Raw genomic sequence first — 20,173 nt, 5'->3', positions numbered from 1 at the left:
GTCACACTTCCATACAAGATGATTTTCAGTTGGTCTTTCGATGAATCATGAAACTCAACACCCCAGGTTAATTAGGTTCGCTTAAATTAACCTTCAAGTTCTCCTTAAGTTAATGAATTGGATGGGACAGCGCATACGCAATTCAAAACATTCTTCAAAAGTCATTTACGTGAAAAGCACAATAAAGATACAATCAAAGATCATTAAGCAACATGAAAACTATAAGTGTTGATGAGGCATTCGTTACTATGATGAGCATGAAACTAGTGCCAAGAATTCATTTAACGCGATCGTTTATAAGCGACCTCCACTACTTGTGAATATAAGATTGTAACTATTAGGTGAAACTCACTTATATTCTAGCATCATATTCATGCATGAAAACTAAGCGTGCACTCTCAATAAACATACACAAATAAGTTATCGATCAAGCAGTTAAACGAATTGAATCCACAACTCATGAAATTCCAACCAAAGGTAATCAATTTATATTGCAAGCATAAACATGGTTTTGAATCACCCCCTAGCTAACTAGGGATTTAACCTCTCATGTTCACAGAAAGAGAAACAAAATTGAAATTACACATAAAGAACAAAAGATTGATTACACCTAAAACGCCCAACGAATCCACTTTGAATTTCTGCACGTTTCAAGCTCCTCTTTCTCCTTTCTTCTTGCTGCGGCAGAGTAGGTTTTATGGACTTTTGGATGTTTTTCTGGTTTGGGAATGGATTTAGGGAGGTGAAGGGTTGCGGCAAGGGGTGTGGAAGCTGTATGGAGGTTTGTATGGTGGCTGGAAGGGTGGGGATGGTTGCGGTAGAGATGGGAGGTGGCTGGAATGGATGGGAAGTTGCGGCCAAAAGGGTTTTAGGGTTAATGGTGGCTGCGGCTTAGAGTAGGAATGATGAATGAATGAATGAAGAATGCCCTAAGGTGTCTAAAGGGTGCGGCTGAGATGGAATTGTGGCTGAAATATGAAAGAATGAATGAATGAGAAGTATAGGCTCTAGGGTGAAATAAAGGGTACGGCTGAGATGTGGAATTAGAGGGCTTAGGGTGAATGAATGGGAGTTGCGACTGAGATGCTTTTGTGGCTGAAATATGAAGAATGAATGAATAATCTCCCTAGGGTGCGGCTAAGTGGTGGAATACCTAGGGTTTTTCAGAAAATCCAACCCTAGCTTATTTTTATTAACTAAAATTAACTCAAAGGCTGCTAGAATTAGGAAATAAAATCAGAAATTAAAAGGGAATTGATTAATAGGTGCGGCTAGGGTTTATTTGAAAGGGAAATAGGTTTAAGTTCAGAAATTAAAGGGAGAGTGGCTGCAAGGTGCGGCTAGGGAAAAGGGTTAGGGTTTAGGTGCATAAAATGGGACAAAAATGCCCCCCCTTGCACGGCAAGGGAAGGGGAGAAAGGGAAAGGTCACAGCAAAGGGGTTTAAGGGGCCTAGGGCCTTTGTTTTGTGTCCTAAAGTGCCTACAAGGCCTTCAAAGTGGCTAGAAAATACGGACATTTAAGATTAGGAAAGGTTACCAAAACGGGAAACCTAGGGTTAACTTTCCTACTTCAAGTAGGAATCCTTGTTGGAGTAGGAACCTCGTTGGAGTAGGAATTCATCGTTTCTTCAAGTCTTCAACTCATTCATTCCTCTTTTGCTCCAAAAGACTCCAATTTGCATCTTCTTGCACACTTTGGCCTTATAATCTGAAAATACACAAAAGTGACTTTAAACACTAAAATAACTAAGGAAACACAACATAAATGCACGAGAACAAGCTAATTAAGTCGCATGAATATGCTCATATCAGAGCTACCTTTCCTCGTACAAACATCTACTTTCTCCTTCAACTTCATGGCCCTCACACTCATTTCCTTCCCATCGTCATCTGCCATAAGTTTTTAAATAGCTCTCTCTCTCTCCTCTCTCTAACTTATCCTCCAATTGAAACCCTACTCTCCAAACTTGGTTCACATACCTTGCATGCACCTTTCGATCGCTAAAACACGGCTGGCATAATGTTGGAACCCCTTCCCATAAACTTTCTAGGGTTGAGTTCCAACCACAACGGCTCCAAAACACACCCACCGTGGCATGAACCAAAACTTCCCTTTGAGGTTCCCATTACACAATGTGACCTCTTGTTGGATGTTGGACTCTAATTCAATGGCTAATAGATAAATATAGTTAATAAGGATTGACACGGAATGTAAGTAGGCTTAGGGTTTAGTTTTAATCTACAACTTGGATTCCAAGTAAAGTATATATTCTGGTTATATTTGGAGAATAAGGGCTCCTGATACTATCCTATTTGGATTGAGATTTGGTAGATTGTATCCTTATACAATAAGGAATCCTAATGACATTATTATGTGAAGATGAATTAGGGTTATGTTAGTATAAATACTAACGCTAGGTCCCTGCACATACCACCAAATCCAACACTCAGAAAACACCCCATAGGTTTGAGTTATACAGTTGTGGTGAATGTGCAGAAGGCCTTGCTTGTGATCTTAGGGTGCTCGAGTGTTTGCTGCTGTGTGTGACTTGCTGTGCCTTCGAAGATGTCTTCTCAAGGTTAGTATTACTTGGTATTTCAATTCACATGAACATATTAAGTCTAACACCTCTTTCTCCTATAGCTTCTGCGAAACCTTGAGGCATTAGGTCAATCCAATCGGAACCACAAATTGAGCCAGATCTAATGACATACAAGAAAGGTTGCTTGCCGTTAGCTAATCTCCAAGCCATTTTTTACGCTAGTTCTTTCTCACTAACAGATGCTAGACTCCCTAAGCTTACATAGATAACTGAGTTATGGGATTGCTTGTCAGGCCACGCAATGCAGCAAGTGTCCTCATTTAATAAACTGCTGGAAGCTGCAGTTGCAATCTTGCGAAGAGGACCTATTGTGAGATTGGAACTTGACATCGTTGTTGGATCTGTGTTAGTGATGATCGTCCTCCGAGTTTAAATGTCCTTAAACACACAAAAATGAGGCTAAAAACAATCAAACAATTTAAGGTAATGGTTATTTGAACCATCGAAAGAAGATTATAAGCAAGTGACGGAACCATGAGAACAATATCAAGGTTGGTATTATTAGTAAGGGATACCGTACCCTCTCCCAGAATAGTGGAGGCACCATCAGCCATGGTAACATCAGTCTAAGTAGATGTTAGATGTTCTTATGTTTCCAACAAGTTTAGAATCAAATGTCATATGTGCAATAGCACCGGAGTCAATTATCCAAATATTATTAACAACAGAAATCAGAAACTTTTAAAGCCTTACCTTCGTTACCCGTAGAGATGATCAAGGCCGTGACTTGCTCAGCCACAAGTTCCTGTTCATCCACCGTCTCAGCAATGGCAGCACGTTGTATGTTACCGACAACCATCAGTTCAGTCTTCTCCCCTTCACCCTTCATAGCATCCTTCCTGTCTGACCCGCAACGTACATAGACATAGGATGCTTGGAGGCTCAAGGTATGTTGGACCAGCTCATCAAGGCCTCCCAGGAAAAGGTAAACTTAGGCCCTTCCCAACCACCCCCAACCCTTTTTACACATTTCGATCTTTACGTTTAACCACAAAAAGAAAAGGAGAGTGTAACCAAAACACACGTTTTCTATCACTTTGAGTACATTTCTTTGACATCCCACATCGTCCAGGGGAGTGATCCTTAAATGTATATTCCCATCCCTACCTAGCACGAGGCCTTTTGGGAGCTCACTGGCTTCGGGTTCCGTAGGAACTCCGTAGTTAAGCGAGAAGGGGGCTAGAGCAACTTCCCAGTGGGTCACCCATCATGGGATTGCTCTAGCCCCCTTCTCGCTTAACTACAGAGTTCCTACGGAACCCGAAGCCAGTGAGCTCCCAAAAGGCCTCGTGCTAGGTAGGGATGGGAATATATATTTAAGGATCACTCCCCTAGGCGATGTGGGATGTCACAATCCACCCCCCTTAGGGGCCCGACGTCCTCGTCGACACACACGCAGCCAGGGTTAGGCTCTACCAGGGTGATGCTGTTCCCTATGCCCCGGGCCGGGATGTGACAATTGGTATCAGAGCCTAACCCTGGCTACGTGGGTGCCGACGAGGACGTCGGGCCCCTAAGGGGGGTGGATTGTGACATCCCACATCGCCCAGGGGAGTGATCCTTAAATGTATATTCCCATCTCTACCTAGCACGAGGCCTTTTGGGAGCTCACTGGCTTCGGGTTCCGTAGGAACTCCGTAGTTAAGCGAGAAGGGGGTTAGAGCAATCCCATGATGGGTGACCCACTGGGAAGTTGCTCGTGAGTTCCCAAAAACAAAACCGTGAGGGAATGGTAAGCCCAAAGCGGACAATATCGTGCTACGGTGATGGAGCGGGCCTGGGAAGTGATCCGCCCCGGTCCAGGATGTGACATCTCCGTGTCGTGAAGCTCCGAACTTTTATTAATTATCACATTATATAAAACCCTAACTATATAGGTTTTCTTAGTCATGAGTGTAACATGTGTGCAAAAATAGATCGGACCATTTGATATCATAACAGCTCGAGTTGTCTATGTTTGTTGGTCAGAAAAAGCGATTTGGACTAGTACATTAGCATACAAACGTTTGTTGTATCCAACGTAGTAAACCTGGCATTTGTGTCATGTTTTTCGTGTTTGTGTCTCATTCTCTGCTCTCTCTATCTCATTCTCCAATTGTAAGCCTATTTTCCAAACTTGGCTGAGATACCTTGCATGTACCTTCTGATCAATAGAAAATGGCTTGCCCAGAAAGATTGAACCAACATTGAAAATCTTGCAAACCAAGCATATAAGTTCAGAAATCAGTATGTAAAGCAAGAGAAACCAGATCTGTAAAGCCCAAGGACTTATATGTTACAGTTTGCATAGAGCATATATCGTATAGAGCATTCCATTGTATGCTCACTGTGATGTCCTACAAATCTTTGAGGTTGTATCCAAACATATTTCAAAATTAGAAGATAAGATATACGGAGATAACATCCATAAGTAGGCATCCTAAAGAATCATATACCTTCTTATCTCTGTTTAGTAAAATCTTAGATAAATAGAACACACCTCAAACTGCATTAAACATTAGACAAGCGTAAAACCTGTAACCGAAGACATTTAGATATTTCTATCTTGATGTAAGGCCATTTGCTATGGTAGCCTCACGTTCCTGACGATGCTGTTCTCTCTGCAAAGAAGAAAAAGGATACGAGATGAGTGCAACCAACTCACTGACTCAATCCATTCCAATCCAATCCAATCAAAGTGGTTTAAACTTCAATATTTAATCAAATGGTAGATGACAAAGAAAATATATTTAAAAGTGAAAAACTAAGAACATAACACCTTGCAATTAGAATTTGATAAGAATAACATCTTAGCATTCATCTATCATGACAGAAGGTTTGATTGGTTATTGAAGATTTCAAAATTGACATTAATAACCTTCACCAATATCGACCAGTTCAAACCATGCACACAAAAAGCTTTCCCTTCAATATTATACAACCCCATAAAATATGCATGTAATCAAGTTTTCACACAGCCACAAGTACTGTGGTTGGCGTGCATTTTGTTGAACAGTCTGGCTAGTGCAAACAAGACAAAGTACAACAGGCATGGGAACAAAATGCAGAAAGCAAATTGACCATTTTCATAGCATATCATGAACAGGAGATATGGTTTTCAGATTTCAGAAAAGTATGTTTTAGATTAGGTATGCATCGCATAGACTGGTTTATAAACATCATCCCAATACATTAAGAAAGGCCATAAAATCTGTGCTGCAGCTAGCTGAAACATATTCTTAATATATAATAAATAAAATTCTTGTATTCTTTTTTTGCGGCCTGAAATTTTCCTCATATTAGTACTTAGTACCTACAACATAATACAAAAATTCCTAGGTCCCTTAGGCTTTCCTCCCAGCAGAAATCGAAGAGAACTTATCTCTGTTATGCAGATGTTAAATAGTCATTTCTTTTATCAATTACACAGGGGGACAATAGTACCACATGACTCGTATCTTTGAATTTATAACCAAGAAGTGTAGTTCTTAGTATAGCTCACCACAAGTCTACAAGTTAAAAAAGCTGGAGAAATCTAGTGAATTCATAGCATTCTTTCTAGGCTCAAACTGCATCTTTTAGTTTTATACACTTAGGGAAAACAATAATAAAGATCCTTCACCAATTATGGGGCTTTTTGTTAACTATTTCGTTTTAGTTTTTTCTTCTCAATTAGTAATAACGAGGAAATACAGGGGAGAAGAGATGGCATGAATAAGGATAGAAGAAGGGTGATGGGAATGATATGGAAGAAAGAATAGAATGTTACAGAACATGAAAACCAAAAAACAAAAACAATTAAGTAGGTATGGTTTCTAGTCTTTAGTTTTCATTTTTTATGCCATTCCATGTGCATTTCTCCTTCCTCCTTCCCACCACTCCCTCTACAATATTCATCCATCCTTCCATGTACTCTCTCTTTCTCTCTTAAAAAAATGAAAGCTAAAAACAAAATGGTCATAAAACAGGCATTTATAAGGGTTTAAACCTAATGGAAAAAGGACACTAGACCTAATCCAAGAAAGAAATTCTAATAGAAAGTTTAAAACAGAAATAAAAAAGCAAAATCTAATCCTAATCCTTATAAAAGTAAGGAACTAAGAAAAGGTCTTGTCGGAATACAGTTGTTTATTCCCAAGTCCATTCTCACAATGGGGAGCCTATTAATAATTTTGTGCCTAGTCAAGGCTTAAAGAATATGTTTAATGTTGGAATAAATCATATTTTGGTCAAGTTTTCTGCCACTTTTTCTCAAAAAAGATTGTTTGATGGGACTCGTATGCTTTACAAGTGTTAGTTGGGTCAAGAACTTACCATTTCCAAAAGTATTTCCTTTTCTCATTTTAGAACACACCAGCTACTAAAATTTTATTTCTCATTCTAGAAGTTTGCTTCCCACCCACAGGAGAACACCATTGAAATTAATAGCTTGCATATCCCAAACTTAAGTTGGTCAAGCAAGAACTTGCGAACAAGCCTTCATCTGGGTATGTGGAAAAGAACAGAAAAACTTTGTGTAATCATCCAACTATAATAAGTGAGCATTTTCTAATTTCCCAAATTCATCCCAATAATGCCACCATTAGTTTTTAGAGATACTTTCGTGATGACACCAGAAAGCTTCAATCAACAAAACTATCCCAATGCTGAACACACAATAAAACCAAAAATGATATTTAGGTTTGACAACTTTCACCTCACTGGTACAAACCCATTAAGATGAAGATATTATTAATGCTGTAAATGAATATAATAACATCAAGTACAACAGTACAAGCAAACATAGTTATACAATATCAAGTAAGCCATCAACTATACTTTATTTTAAGTTGCATGCTGTATGTGTATGCTGAACATTGTTGATGATGTTAGGAAGATCCAGTGATCATCTAACCTAAAGAAAGTTCAATGCCAATTTCTTTTTCCTCTGGAAGATGGTTTGCTTCACAAGCAACAAATGAAAACTTACCCTTCTTTCCCAATACGGAAGGAAGCAGACGAAATCATAGACTGGAGTAATGGTTGAAACTAGTACAATATTCAGTCCAGTAAACACCAAGAGCGCAGTCATTGGCCGAGTTCTATGCGGCATCCTTCTTCAGTATTAATATGTTTTTAGCTCTGTAATCAAAACCAAAAAGTTCAGAAACTCTTTCCAGAAAGCAACATAAACATGCACACAATAGTCATAGGTAAACGCAGCTCAAACATGCCCAGTTGGTCCTTATGGTTGAGTTTTCGAACTGAGCCGTAACAATGGAGAAAAAAATACTATAACACAAACAGTAAGCAATAAGGGCACACACAGCATGAATAAATTAATAACAAACTTTAAACATGTTTGAATCATTGAGCTCAACCAGTTGCATAATACAATTTGAACGGCCACCAAAAAGAGGAAAAACACGATTCATAGATACCCAATTGAAATTAAGAGATTGACAGAAGCATTTCGTCAAACAGGTGGTAGGTGAGGTAGGTTTCATATGTATTTCATCACAAATTGAAATATAATCCAGCAACACTGTTGAAGCTTTGGGAGATTACCTTCAATAACTGTTAAGTGAAACGCGTTTCAGTGATTGTTTAAAGGGAAGCTCGAAGGCGTGGGAGCGGGTTTGGAGGAAGAAGGGGGGCTTTGCCGTTGTATAACGTATGCCGAGGGAGACCGGGCCCAAAGACGGTGGATTGAATTTTGGAGTTTTTTTTTTTTTTGGAACAAAGAACATTATTTGTACTAAGTGAAATTCGCCTTTGGCGAGAATTGAATTTAAGACTTCTCACTTATAATTAAAGAATAACACTACTAGACCATTTACTAAGTGGGTTTTTTTTTTTTTCATTTTTTTTAAACAAACAATATTATTTACACTAAGATCAGTTTCACCATGGGAAAGGCTCCCCTAGGCAATATACTATGTTATCCATCCAGTGAACAATAAATGCCCTTAATGAATAGTAACCTTCTTTTGCATCTCCACCGTTGCACTTCAATAGCCCTATCAATAGACAATAAAATATTAGTATTTTTTATTTATAAAATAATACAAAATAATTTTTAATTTTTTTTCCTATTCCTTTTCCTTTTCATTTTTTTTCTAGAACACTCTCTTTGTCCCTTTCATTTGACCAGTTCCCTCACCTACCCTCTCTCATTTCCCTTACACTTTCTCTCTCTCTCTACCAACGCCTCTTCTCTCTCATTTCTGAAACCTCTCTCTCTTTAATCTCTCTCATTCTCTTTCTCCAGCTCCGAGAGCTCTATCATTCCTCTTCTTTGAAACTGAAGCAAATCAAACTAACAAACTCTGAAATCTCAATCCCGTGGATGAGAGGAACTCGAATATATCCTTGCATGCATCATCAGAGCACCATTTGGGTGATCCACCATTGAAGCCGAGAGCTTCAAACTTCCATTGCTCAAACCCAGATGATGTTATTACCCTACTTCAATTGCTTGAGTTATTCTCTGGTTTTTTATGTGTTTCGAGTTGAAACCCTTGGGTTTAGTCTCTGCCATTTGTCTGTGGGTGTATCATCAGCCTCGGCGACGAACTCCAGCTAGAGCCGTTAAGTTCGAAGCCTGGGTTTTAATTTTTTTTAATTTTTTATTAATATTTTTAATTTTTATTAATTTTATATTGTGGCTGACGTCGCACTGACGTCAGCCGACATCATACTCCCTTCAAGCGCTTGCCCCGGCACAAATCATCTAGCCTCTCCCTCGGGCTTGCTCGGGCTTGCTCGGGCTCGCTCGCCAGCACATGCTGGGCTTCATCACTCGAGCATTCAAGCCCTGTTCCTGAGCCTATCCCTCGGACTGGAGCACACGATGGAAGTGCTCTAAAGAAAATGGGGAGTGGGTGTAGCCTCACTATTGAGATAAAAAAAATCCACCCGAAAAATTAAATTGGGCTTCGTTCCAAGAAAAAAAAAACATTGATGCCTAATGCCCAAACATCAAGTAGCTAAAGTCCAAATATGGATTAAAGCCCTTTTCTGATAAAAAAATAAGTGGACAAAAACTACAACAGATAGTGGAGGTGGTTCCAATTCCACTACCCACAATCACTTTCCTTCATCCAAACCGTCAAGAAAAAGTATATAAAAGACTTGTCTCTGTCGAGGAAAAACGGAGGATAGAGACAGAAAAAATAGACATACGGGAGAGATGGCAAACGACCGAGAGATAGCAGAGAGGAACAGTGAAAGGAGAACCAAAACTCTGCTGAAATTCAAGAAGGTTTCCAGAAGACAAAGTGCGCAGGAAGCGAGAAGTGAGCAAGAATCTCTCTCAGTCATAAACGAAGACGAAGAACTCTAAGTGAAGGAACAGAAAAGTACAGAGGAGAGGTGGACGACAAAAAGGAAAAGTAAAGACTCAAAAGGTATAAATCCATTTTTTGGGTTAATCTTTCCGTTGTGTTTTGTTTTGTTTCTCTTTACTTTGCAGGAAAAAAAAAAAAGCAATTTGCTTCTTCAACCTCTCCTATTCCTTTGAACCAAAACTGGAGGTGGTTGTCGTAAATTTTTAAGTGGTCCAGACCACCCGACGGAGCTTGAGACGAAACTCTATGGCCAGACGCTCTCCGCTCCTTGTCACTGCCGTTAGTCCCCATGAATTTCTTATGGGCGGTCTAAAACACCCTGTGAAGTTCCAATGAAATCTAAGTAATCGATGCTCTTCATCATCCATGCTCTATCCCAAGAAAGAAGCCGTCTGCGGTCCTCTACTTCCACCACAACCTAGCTCCTTATCACTGCCGTTAGTCCCATGAATTTCTTCGGGGAGGTCTAAATCACCCCGTGAAGTTCCAACCAAGTTTAAGTGACCCGTTCCCCGCCGTTGCTATCAACTCCATGAATTTCTTGTGGGTGGCCTAAACCACCCCGTGAAGTTCCAACCACCCTGTGAAGTTCCAACCAAGTCTAAATGATCACTGCACCTGCAGCCGCCGATCACCATCATTTGCAGCAGCAACAAATCTGAACCTATAGAGGATGAAGACAAAGAAAGCAACTCATCTCGCTGTCCGTGCTCACATATGCAGCAGCCCTTCAACTAACACTCTTCAAAATCAGATCATCAAGGTTTCTACCGGTGATTGTAGCATTTTGGCATGGGAGAACAAAAAGTGGTCCTTGCTTATTAAAGAAACTTCGAAAATGGTGAACAAGAGAAAAGACGAAGCAAGCGATAAACCTGCAATGGAAGACTAAAGAAAGCATCCCCATCATCGCCGTCTCGGAGTCCAGAAAAAACCGAAGTTAATGCCGGCATTGAAGAAGAAAGCAGGTGCAAAGAAAAATAATGCAGGTTGTGGCCCGCGTCACCAGCGGAAAAGGAGGTTGTTTAAGTCATTGACGGGGAAGAACGGTGCATAAAAGAAACGCACAAGGGCTTCTCAGAACACCAAAGAAACGCAAAGCAACAAAAATTCCTTCATATCCTCTGCAAAAGCACAAATCTTCGCCCAAGTCTACATGTTACCTGCAAAAGACCAGGTCTCTACACAAAAGCTATGCTGCTGTCGAAAGAATGCAGAGATGAAGAAAGTAATTTTAATAAATATGACTTGCCATATTTATTATAATACATTAAAGGACTGGTGGAGACAAATAGAAGGTGCAAGAGGATTTATGGGATCCTAATCCCGTGAAGAGACCTGTTGAAGTTGAACTCAGAAGGGAAGAAAGAGCCAACAAAACTTTAGTGCCGTTCTGCCTTCATTTTGCTGACTTATGTAGGTTTCCAATTCTATAAGAAGGCATGCCAATTCAAAACTTGGCACCACAAATAAGAACACAAAACTTGCTTGCTATAGAACAAACCAAATGAGAAAGATCACGTGGAGATCAATGGAGCTATGGGATTTTATGTGGTCATGAGGGACAAAATTTCTTTATGTCAATCTAAATTGTGCCATTTCAAATTAGATCCTATTCTTTTCAAACCATTAAGGAGTCTAACACGGCAAGAGATACAATCTCAATTTGGGCCTTATAAAATATAACTTTGGGCCAAAATAAATGGGCAGGAGCCCAATAGCGTGATGAAGGCGCAAAGCTTGATGAATTCACCACCTCAAATTAGTGGACTTAAGCCACATCAAATCTCAAATGGCACAAAACCGCTACAAATGGCACAAAGCTGCGACAAGACTCAAATGGCACGAAACTGTGACAAGACTCAAATGGCACAAAGCCACATCAAGTCTCAAATGGCATGAAGCTGCACTAGGCTCCAATGGCTCAAAGTCCTTACCCGTATGAGCTAAAACTGCATAAGGCACCAAAAGCTCCAATGGCTCAAAGTCCTTGCCCGCACGAGCTAAAACTGCACAAGGCATCAATAACTCTAAGTGACTTAAAGTCTTCGCCTGCAAGAGCCTAAACTGCACAAGGCATCAATAGCTACAAGTGACTCAAAGTCCTCGCCTGCAAGAGCCTAAACTGCACAAGGCATCAAGTACTCCTTGCCTACATGAGTTGAAACTACACAAGGCATCAAACCTCAACAAATTCATGAACTACGAGTGACTTGATCCCTCAAGATGGTACGTAGGCAATCTAGGGTTCGACCTAGGTGCAGTCGCAAAATCAAACAAACACCCCAATCCTCAAGTTACGATTTATTCATATTGGAATCAAAGGATTTTTCCTTTTTAATAAGGATCATAATTAATAAACACATAGTCTAGAATGGGTCGAACTCAAATTAATAAAACCCTCTTCGAAAAATGAATGAGGGTGAAATCGTGTCGAGTGAATTATTTGTTTACATATTGTGTACAATTTTTGCTCAACACTTACAATGGGTTAGCAATAATGTAGTTCAAATTTGCCTTTGGTGAGAGAATAGAACTTAAAACCTCTCATTGACGAGTGAAGAGAAATACAACTAGACCGTAGTACTAAATATCTATTTTTGAAGATTTAATTTACAATTCTTACACCATTAGACTTACTAAATTAGATTAAGTAAGGATTAAATGAGTTTTTTTTTCTTTTTGGAACAAAGGTAAATTTCCATTACCAACAACCCAAATTTACACAACAAAGGTCCAAAGACAAATAAGCATAAGCAAAATTGGACCAGCTAAGTTAAACAAAAAGGAGCCCAAATACGAATTCAGGCCCAAACCAGAAACTAGCAAAAGAAACCCTAGATGTTTACTTCCACCACCTCTGCTATAGTGCACCAACAAGATCTGCAAGATCCCAGGCCTCCAATCGACGAATACCTCGCCAATAGCATCAACCAGACGCAAGCAACTTTTTGAACGCAACCACAAAGGAAAAAACCAATCACTAAGTGAAAAAAGCCCATGGCAGTACACGTGCAATGCTACTGACAAAGGCAGCAACCAGAGAGAAAGTGGTGGTGTTGTGAACACCTGAGCCGGTGGGAGCATCAGAGCTCTACACACTTTCTCGATGAGTCGCAACAAATCGTAGTAAATAGTGACTGCAGATCGAAGCGGAGATGGTCGAAGATGACAGACGCCATTGTAGTGTGAGGGACAAGCCGAATCGAGGTGGAGAGCAAGGGGAAAAGCAACATCTGAGAAGAAAAAAAGGAGACAAAGGACATGAGGAATGGACTGCCACCAACCGCAACCATAGCTAGGGTTAACGGCTTCAAAATTTATCGAAATTAGATACACCCACACAACCGATGAGAAGAGACTCCCAGATAGAGAGAAAGTCTCTCACGAGGGAGAGAAGTCAAACTGCACGCCCACGGATTAAATGAGTTTTGGTATAGATTAGATAGGATGCATTGTATAATTTTTTTTTTGTTGGTCAAAAAATAAGAGATGGCCTAACCGTGTTCGAAAAACTAAAAGGCATTAGAAGGAGGAAAAATAAACAACCTACAAACCCAATCATGTCTCAAAGCTCAATTGATGTGGAAGCGTCACAAGCCAAGCTTAAATCCATGCATAAAGCACGAAATGAAGACTATGCAAATTTACAATCATGCTATGCCAATAAAATTATAGTTTATTTGACACCAAGCCCATGCAAATCACGCATATTTATCATGTAATAATATTAATAAATTAATATTAGTGATACAAGTCATGCCATGCTTAAATAAGCCCAAGCCATTTAACGGGCCTTGCATAGTGGTTCATGGAGTGAATGGTTATGGAAGTTTAGTGGGCTTACGTGGAATCAGAATTATGAAAGACTTTTAGGTTGGTTAGGAGCACCAAAAGTCCAAGCCTATAATTTTGGCCTCACGTGGGAGGGCTTGAGAGAGAATTCCCTTACAAACCAACTAGAATACTTAAGAAGCAACCAAGACCCAAAGATGTGCTAACCAAATCACATGCTTATCTAAAGTTGCGCGCCCTTTTTATTGTGTAGAAAGAATCCTTCATTTCCAAGCTCACATAGGAAAAAGAAGAAAGAAAGTAAGGAGGAGCGTTACTAAAGATGGACGCATGATGTGGGACTTCCAGGTTGGGCAATGTGCTCAAACATGTTTCATAAGGCTTCTAGCCTCTGCAGTGTTATACCAAAATGGAAACTTGTTGCTACAACCATTAAAAGATGAAGGAAGATTTAGCTAATTTAGAATAGGAGCAGAAACCAAGAGATTCTCCAGTTTGAGCCTAAAAGGATCCCTGCTTTTATAAATAGAATGCATCAATACATTGTAAATGGGAGAGAGAGAGAGAACCACATGAGGCAAGAATGCACCATGCAGAGCAAGCTTTCTCTAAGTGCAGGAAGCCATAGTTCTTTAGAGATAAGTGTGGAGCCAAAAATAATCACAAGGTAACACGTGGATTTTTGGGTTAAAAGGACAAAATTACCTCGAGGCACATAGAGATGCCTACGCGCAAGCAGTGGGCAATCATCCCTCAACCAAGTCAAAAGTGCCCAAAATAGGTAATAATTCAAAACCTATTTCATCCATCCTCATCAAATCCTCTCCACAAGGTAACTCCCAAATCATTCGCCTTTTATTATATTAATTAGTTAATCAGTTAGGAAATTAATTAGCTAATTAATTGATTTATTATTCAATTATTCCTAATTAGCTACAAATCATGAACCTCACCCAAAATACCAACCAAGTGGCCGGTCCTCCTCCTCCTAAAGGGGCCGGCGACACCTCTATAAATACTACCTCATTCTCTCCAAAACTCAATTTCAATTCTCTTGCCAAAACTCTCTAAATTCTCCAAACACTTTTCTCTCAAAATTCTAACTTTGGCATCGGAGGTTCTTCGGCCAAAGCCCCATATTCATCGTGGGCGCGTGAGGGTATTGGCCTTGACTTAAGGTGTTATTTGTTTTGTAGGTGCAATTTTGTCCAAGATCAAGGAGGAAGAAATTTGCATCCACAATAAGCTTTTCTTTCATCTCGAGCCTTCTAATAATCTTCCTTAACTCTTGCAAAACCACCAAACCATTAGAAACCCTAGATTAGCTACTTTGAAACCACATAGCCAAGAACAACCTCTCTCGTGTCAAACTAGTGGGCTTTTAGCTTCCTCACCATGCATCATTTGTGCAAGCCATAACTTATTGTGATTACTTATTCATTTCAAGTGTTTGTTAGTTTAACAAATACACCTCAAAGCCTCCAGACTCAGCTTAAGAAACACCCATCAATGACTAAGGAAGCATTCGCCAACGCTGAGGAAAACACTATTTCAGCGCTAAAGGAAATACGTCATCAACACCAAGGGAAAACACTCGTCAATGCAAAGGGAAAACGCTACTTTAGCACCCAAAGAGGCACTCCGTCAGCACCCAAAGAAACAAAGATCAGCATCTAAGGAAACACTCCATTACCGTCGAGGGAAACATTTCATCAGCACCTAAGGAAGCATCTCATCAGCACTGGAAGCACTCAAGGTAACACCAAACCCAGCATCCAGGAACTGCTAGGAGAAGAACAAAGCATTCCTAGAACTTGCTTTTCCTTCAGGATGCTTTAGGCCTAGTCTTTGCTAACTCCTAAACGGAGGACATGAAGGTTTTGGCTTGTCTCTTTACAACACAAACCCATCACAGCCTTGATAGGAGCATATTTATGCGACTTAGTTAGCTTGTTTTCTTGCATTTACATAGCTAATTTCTACTTGTTAGAGTGTTTTAAGCTATTTTCGTGTGTTTTCAGGTTCAATTGACAAAGTTGGCAAGAAAGTGCAATTTTGAGCATTTTAGAGAAGTTTTGGGCTTGGAATGGATTACACATGCATGGAGCAAGGTGGATAGACGAATTTGAAGATCAAGAGAGGCTAGGAATGTGATTAACATCTGGAAGAATTAAATTGAAGACTTGGAAGATAAGGAATCAGCTACAAAGAAGGAATATTATCCAAATTACCTTATCTTATCCAAACCTTATCCAACCTTATCTTATCTTATCCTATCCTAATCTTTTCCTACCTTAATTCCAGCTTCAAAGAGGACTCATTTTCACATTAAATCACCAAAATATCAGGTTCTAGAAGCCCTATTTTCGTGCCCTAAGTTTATGCCCCATGTAACCCTTCTAGAAGTTCTAGAATCTGCCACAAGGACCATTCCTTGTCCTCCTTGGAATCTGATTGAAATTGTCCTTGTTCTTTGGTGATTTGGAGTCCTAATTCCTCTCCTTTTTAGCCCAATATCTTGCCTTCCCTTCACCTTATAAGTACATGATGCTGCAACACTCATAAACCACCACCCTCTACCACAATTTCACACCACACCATCCACCACACCTGGAGCCATGCTTGCCATTCAAAACGTTGGATTGTTGGAGTGTTTTTAGGTGTATTCTATTCTTTGTTTTCAATGTTTAAATTTAATTATCTTTGTTTTGCGAACATGAGAAACTAAATTCGTTTTAGTTAGAGGTGAATTCAAAGCCATGACCATATATGTGATATGAATTGATTTCATCCAATTATTGTTTAATAAATCATGAATACTTATCTGTTTGATTGGTAACTTATTCTTGTATGTTGATTAAGGAGGCCTACGTAGTTTGCATGCATGAATTTGATGCTAGAATATAAAGGAGTTTCACGTAATAGTTATTCACTTATATTCACAAGTAGTGGAAGTCACTAGTCATGATTGTGTTAAGTGAATCCTTGGCAGGAGTCTCATGCGTTTCATAGTGATGAATGCCTTGTCAATGCTTATGATTTTCATACAACTTAATGAGTTTTGATATGTATCTCTATCATGCGTTTCATATAGGGAACTTGAGAAAGATAATTTGGTTGTAATGCGTATTCATTCAATTCAATGAAATAAGGAAAATCTGATGGTTAGTTGTGCGATGCAATTAACTTGGGGCATTGTCATTCATGGTTTAAATGAATAATGACTGGAAATCGATTTGTATGCATATGTGTTATGTGTGGAGATGAACCCTCTAGCTAGCCATTCACCCATATTTCACCCAATTTCGTCCAAGTTGTTTAGAGTATTTACAATCTGCTTGTTTTTACCTTAATTTCGTCAAAAATCCAATCCCCTTTACTTGGTTGTGTCTTTTAGTTAGAATCTATCCAAATTTATGTTTTTAAGTGTTTTGAGTCAAAGTTAAGTTAGAATTCGTTCAAATCACCCTTTAGAGTTTAGTTTGAGTCTATTTGATTATTTTGTGCTGTTTTGAGTCTTTTTAGTTTGTTTTGAGTCATATAAGTCTTGTTAAGTGTTTTTAAGTTTAGTTTTGTGTTTTTAAGTCAGTTTAGAGTAGATTAGCATCCCTTCTAATCCCCGGCCTAAAACGATCCCTACTTTCATATACTACAATCATAGGGTTTTAATTTGAGTGTTAGAATATTTCACATCAAATTGTGGCGCCGTTGTCGGGGATTAGTAAAATTGCTAATCCCTCTGTTTGTTTGTTTATTTTTTCTTTTGATATTTGATTTAATTTATTTCTTTGATTTCAGGTACTAGAGAGGCAAGACATGGCAATTGCTAATCTTCAAGCTCAAATAGCGATTCTTAATTCTCAGTTGTCACAGTATGCCGAGGGGTCCACAATGCAAAGTGTCCCTACATTTGGTGCTTCTTATAGGCAAGAATATCAAGCAAATCAATCTCCACAAAAAGGTTAGGAGAATGTCAATACCTGGGGTTATCAAGATCATAATCAATCAGGGAACAATTTGTTTTCCAACATGTACAATTCAGATTAGAGTGATCATTCAAACTCTAAGTGGTGGGAATCTCAACAAGTTCAACACGAAGGATACTGGCAGCCATATAAGGAGTTCTATTCAAGACCTGCGTAGCCACCACAACCTCATATACAATATGCCCAACCAAACTCAGGTTCGTTAATAGATTGTGATCAAATTTTTGATGAATTAATTTGTTTGGTGCAGGGCTCACAAAATCAAGCCAAGAAGGCTCAACAAGGAGAATATTGGCAACCATATGAAGAGTTCTATACAACGCCTATGCAGCCACCACAGTCTGCCCCACAACAATTCCAACCGAATTCAAGTTCGTCAATAGATTGTGCTCAAATTCTTGATGTACTAACTTCTTTGATGCAGGAATTACAAAATCAAGCCCAAGTGATGAGCAAATTGAAGAATCAATGGGAGAGATCATAGAATTCATGGGGCACATGCAAGAACAAAGTGAACTATCCAATTCAACTGTTGAAATTGCTCAAGCTATCATCTTGGAAAATGGCATGGAGGTTGGAGATGAACCCAAGACGTCCAAACCAAGCCAAAACATTGATGAACAGCTGCTGCTCGATGAAGATGAAGATACCAAGGCCACGGCAAGGGAAGAACCACCCTTGCCGTAGCCTCATATGCCTTCTATGTCGTCCACTACAACTAAGGTAAGCCTAAATTCAATTCGTCTTGACCCCGTTCCACCAAATATCCCTATTCCTTGCAGGATCATTCAATACAAGGAAGAAGAGGGTGAGAAAGGCATCTTCGAAACCTTTCCAAAGAATCAAGACCAAGAAGTGGCTGGGGAATGTCTAGAATTCATCAAAGAGGATATACTTGAGACAACAATTCCCAAAGAAGTTGGATTTTATGACACGAGACAAGTCATAACTCTCAAAACACCAAATCTGGCTGAATTTTCTAGTCCTACAACCTTCAAAGGGGTGTTTATTCTTGAGTTTATGTCGGAGCACACAGGTAAGCCACCTCCCCGAATTTCAATTTTGTTTTATACCAATATGTTGTTAATGATTCAGGCACACACTCTAGAATTTAAACCATTACGAGATCATATAAGTATCACCTCCCATTCAAAGATCAATTCCATGCCATGGAACCTAGGGGAGCATAAAAGGAGGTATCGTCCGGCTGGAAGACGTTAAAGCAAGCGCTTCTTGGGAGGCAACCCATGCGTTCAAATAAAGAAGACCTAGGAATCTCCAACACTTCACAACCAGATTTGCGTTCCTAAACCCTACTCTTTATTGCTTTTACTTTGCCATGATTGTCATGTTTGTTAGTTGTGTTATTTGTTTGTTTGTTTGTAAGTCTATGCTTAAAACATTGAGGACAATGTTTGGTTTAAGTGGGGGGAGGGGGGGTGGGTAAACAAGCTGTTTTTGCATAATTTTCATGGGATTTTATCACCTACCACTTCTAATGTTGTTACTCACTGTTTTTAAGTGTTTTTAGTGTGTTTTGGAGTGTTTTTATGTGTCTTAAACAGAAATCTAAAAATTAAAAAATAAAAATAAAAAAAGAATGTTTTAAAAACCCAAAAAGAGTTGTTTTTAGAGTCGCTTTTGTTTGTGTCTTAGGGTACCTTCCAACACAATGATGAGGATTTGGTTTTTAATTGCATGACTATTAAAGAAAGTTACAAACATGGATGGAAGTTTGATATGCTCTTTGGTTTATGCTTATTTATAGTTGACATTTACAAATTCACTTGTAATCGCAAAGGGAAAAAATCAGTTTTTGTAACATGCTTAAATGAAGAAACTCAAACTAACGCTACAACCCTAAGAGACTTGAGCCTAAACTTTATTTGGAGAGTTATTAACCTTGATGTTCTTGTTTTCTAAAGTCGTTGCATGATCTCATTATTTCTTTGCTTGGTTGCTACTTAGAATGCGTTTCATCACTATAGTTCCAAATACTAGAACTCATACCCATTTCATTCAAAGCATAAAATTGAGTGCATAACATATAACAAGATGAAGTTGTTTAGTTAAAACTAGAGCCAAAAAGCCTTACCATTTGCATAAGTATTGTAGGTTTAACCCCTTTGAGCCTTATTTAGCCTATTTTCTTTGTTAACCATATTATCCTTACCTAGCCTAGAATAGGACTATCCGTACCCTTATTCTTAAAGAATAGTGGAGCATGATTTAGAGGGAATTCCTTTTGATCTACAATTTGCAGAAAAACAAGTGTGGGGGAAGGATATGTCGTTGGAATTCTATGAAGGAGTACGTTTTGTGTGCCAAAGAAAAAGAATAGGGCACGGAAAAAAAAAAACGTGACAAAGAAAAAAAGAAAAAGACAAAGTTGAAGAAAAGAAAGAAAAAAAGAGTTGAAAATAAGTGAGAATGAACTCACAAGTATTGGTTGTTGAAGAAATGGTCTAAAAGTTTGAATCT

The 20,173-nt window shown here is 39.1% G+C and overlaps 1 protein-coding gene, 1 long non-coding RNA gene and 1 pseudogene across 3 annotated transcripts; 1 reads left to right on the top strand and 2 right to left on the bottom strand.

Annotated features, from left to right (window-relative positions):
* Positions 1–2,572: 2,572 nt before the first annotated feature.
* On the bottom strand, positions 2,573–3,638 carry LOC148691309 (uncharacterized). The gene is made up of 2 exons (XR_015955511.1): positions 2,806–3,638; positions 2,573–2,704 (listed from the first exon to the last, which is right to left on the bottom strand). It is a non-coding gene; the product is annotated as an uncharacterized LOC148691309 (long non-coding RNA).
* Positions 3,639–4,817: 1,179 nt separating this feature from the next.
* Positions 4,818–8,299, bottom strand: LOC137711910 (uncharacterized). Of its 2 annotated transcripts, none has more exons than XM_088683770.1 (3): positions 8,131–8,299; positions 7,478–7,704; positions 4,818–5,204 (listed from the first exon to the last, which is right to left on the bottom strand). In XM_088683770.1, exon 2 carries the CDS (start codon positions 7,673–7,675, stop codon positions 7,478–7,480), a length of 198 nt encoding a protein of 65 aa, XP_088539896.1. In that variant the 5' UTR covers positions 7,676–7,704; positions 8,131–8,299; the 3' UTR covers positions 4,818–5,204. The 2 variants fall into 2 exon arrangements, with proteins under 2 accessions (XP_088539896.1, XP_068307165.2); XM_068451064.2 differs by having other exon boundaries at positions 7,553–7,704.
* A 9,223-nt stretch (positions 8,300–17,522) lies between these two features.
* LOC148691308 (uncharacterized) lies at positions 17,523–18,379 on the top strand (annotated as a pseudogene).
* Positions 18,380–20,173: the final 1,794 nt, after the last annotated feature.

This window comes from Pyrus communis, chromosome 14 (assembly GCF_041283825.1).
Source record: "Pyrus communis isolate YQ-2024b chromosome 14, ASM4128382v1, whole genome shotgun sequence".
NCBI classification, from domain to species: Eukaryota; Viridiplantae; Streptophyta; class Magnoliopsida; order Rosales; family Rosaceae; genus Pyrus; species Pyrus communis.
Note: the sequence above shows the minus strand (reverse complement) of the source record. Positions and strands in the feature narration are given on the sequence as shown.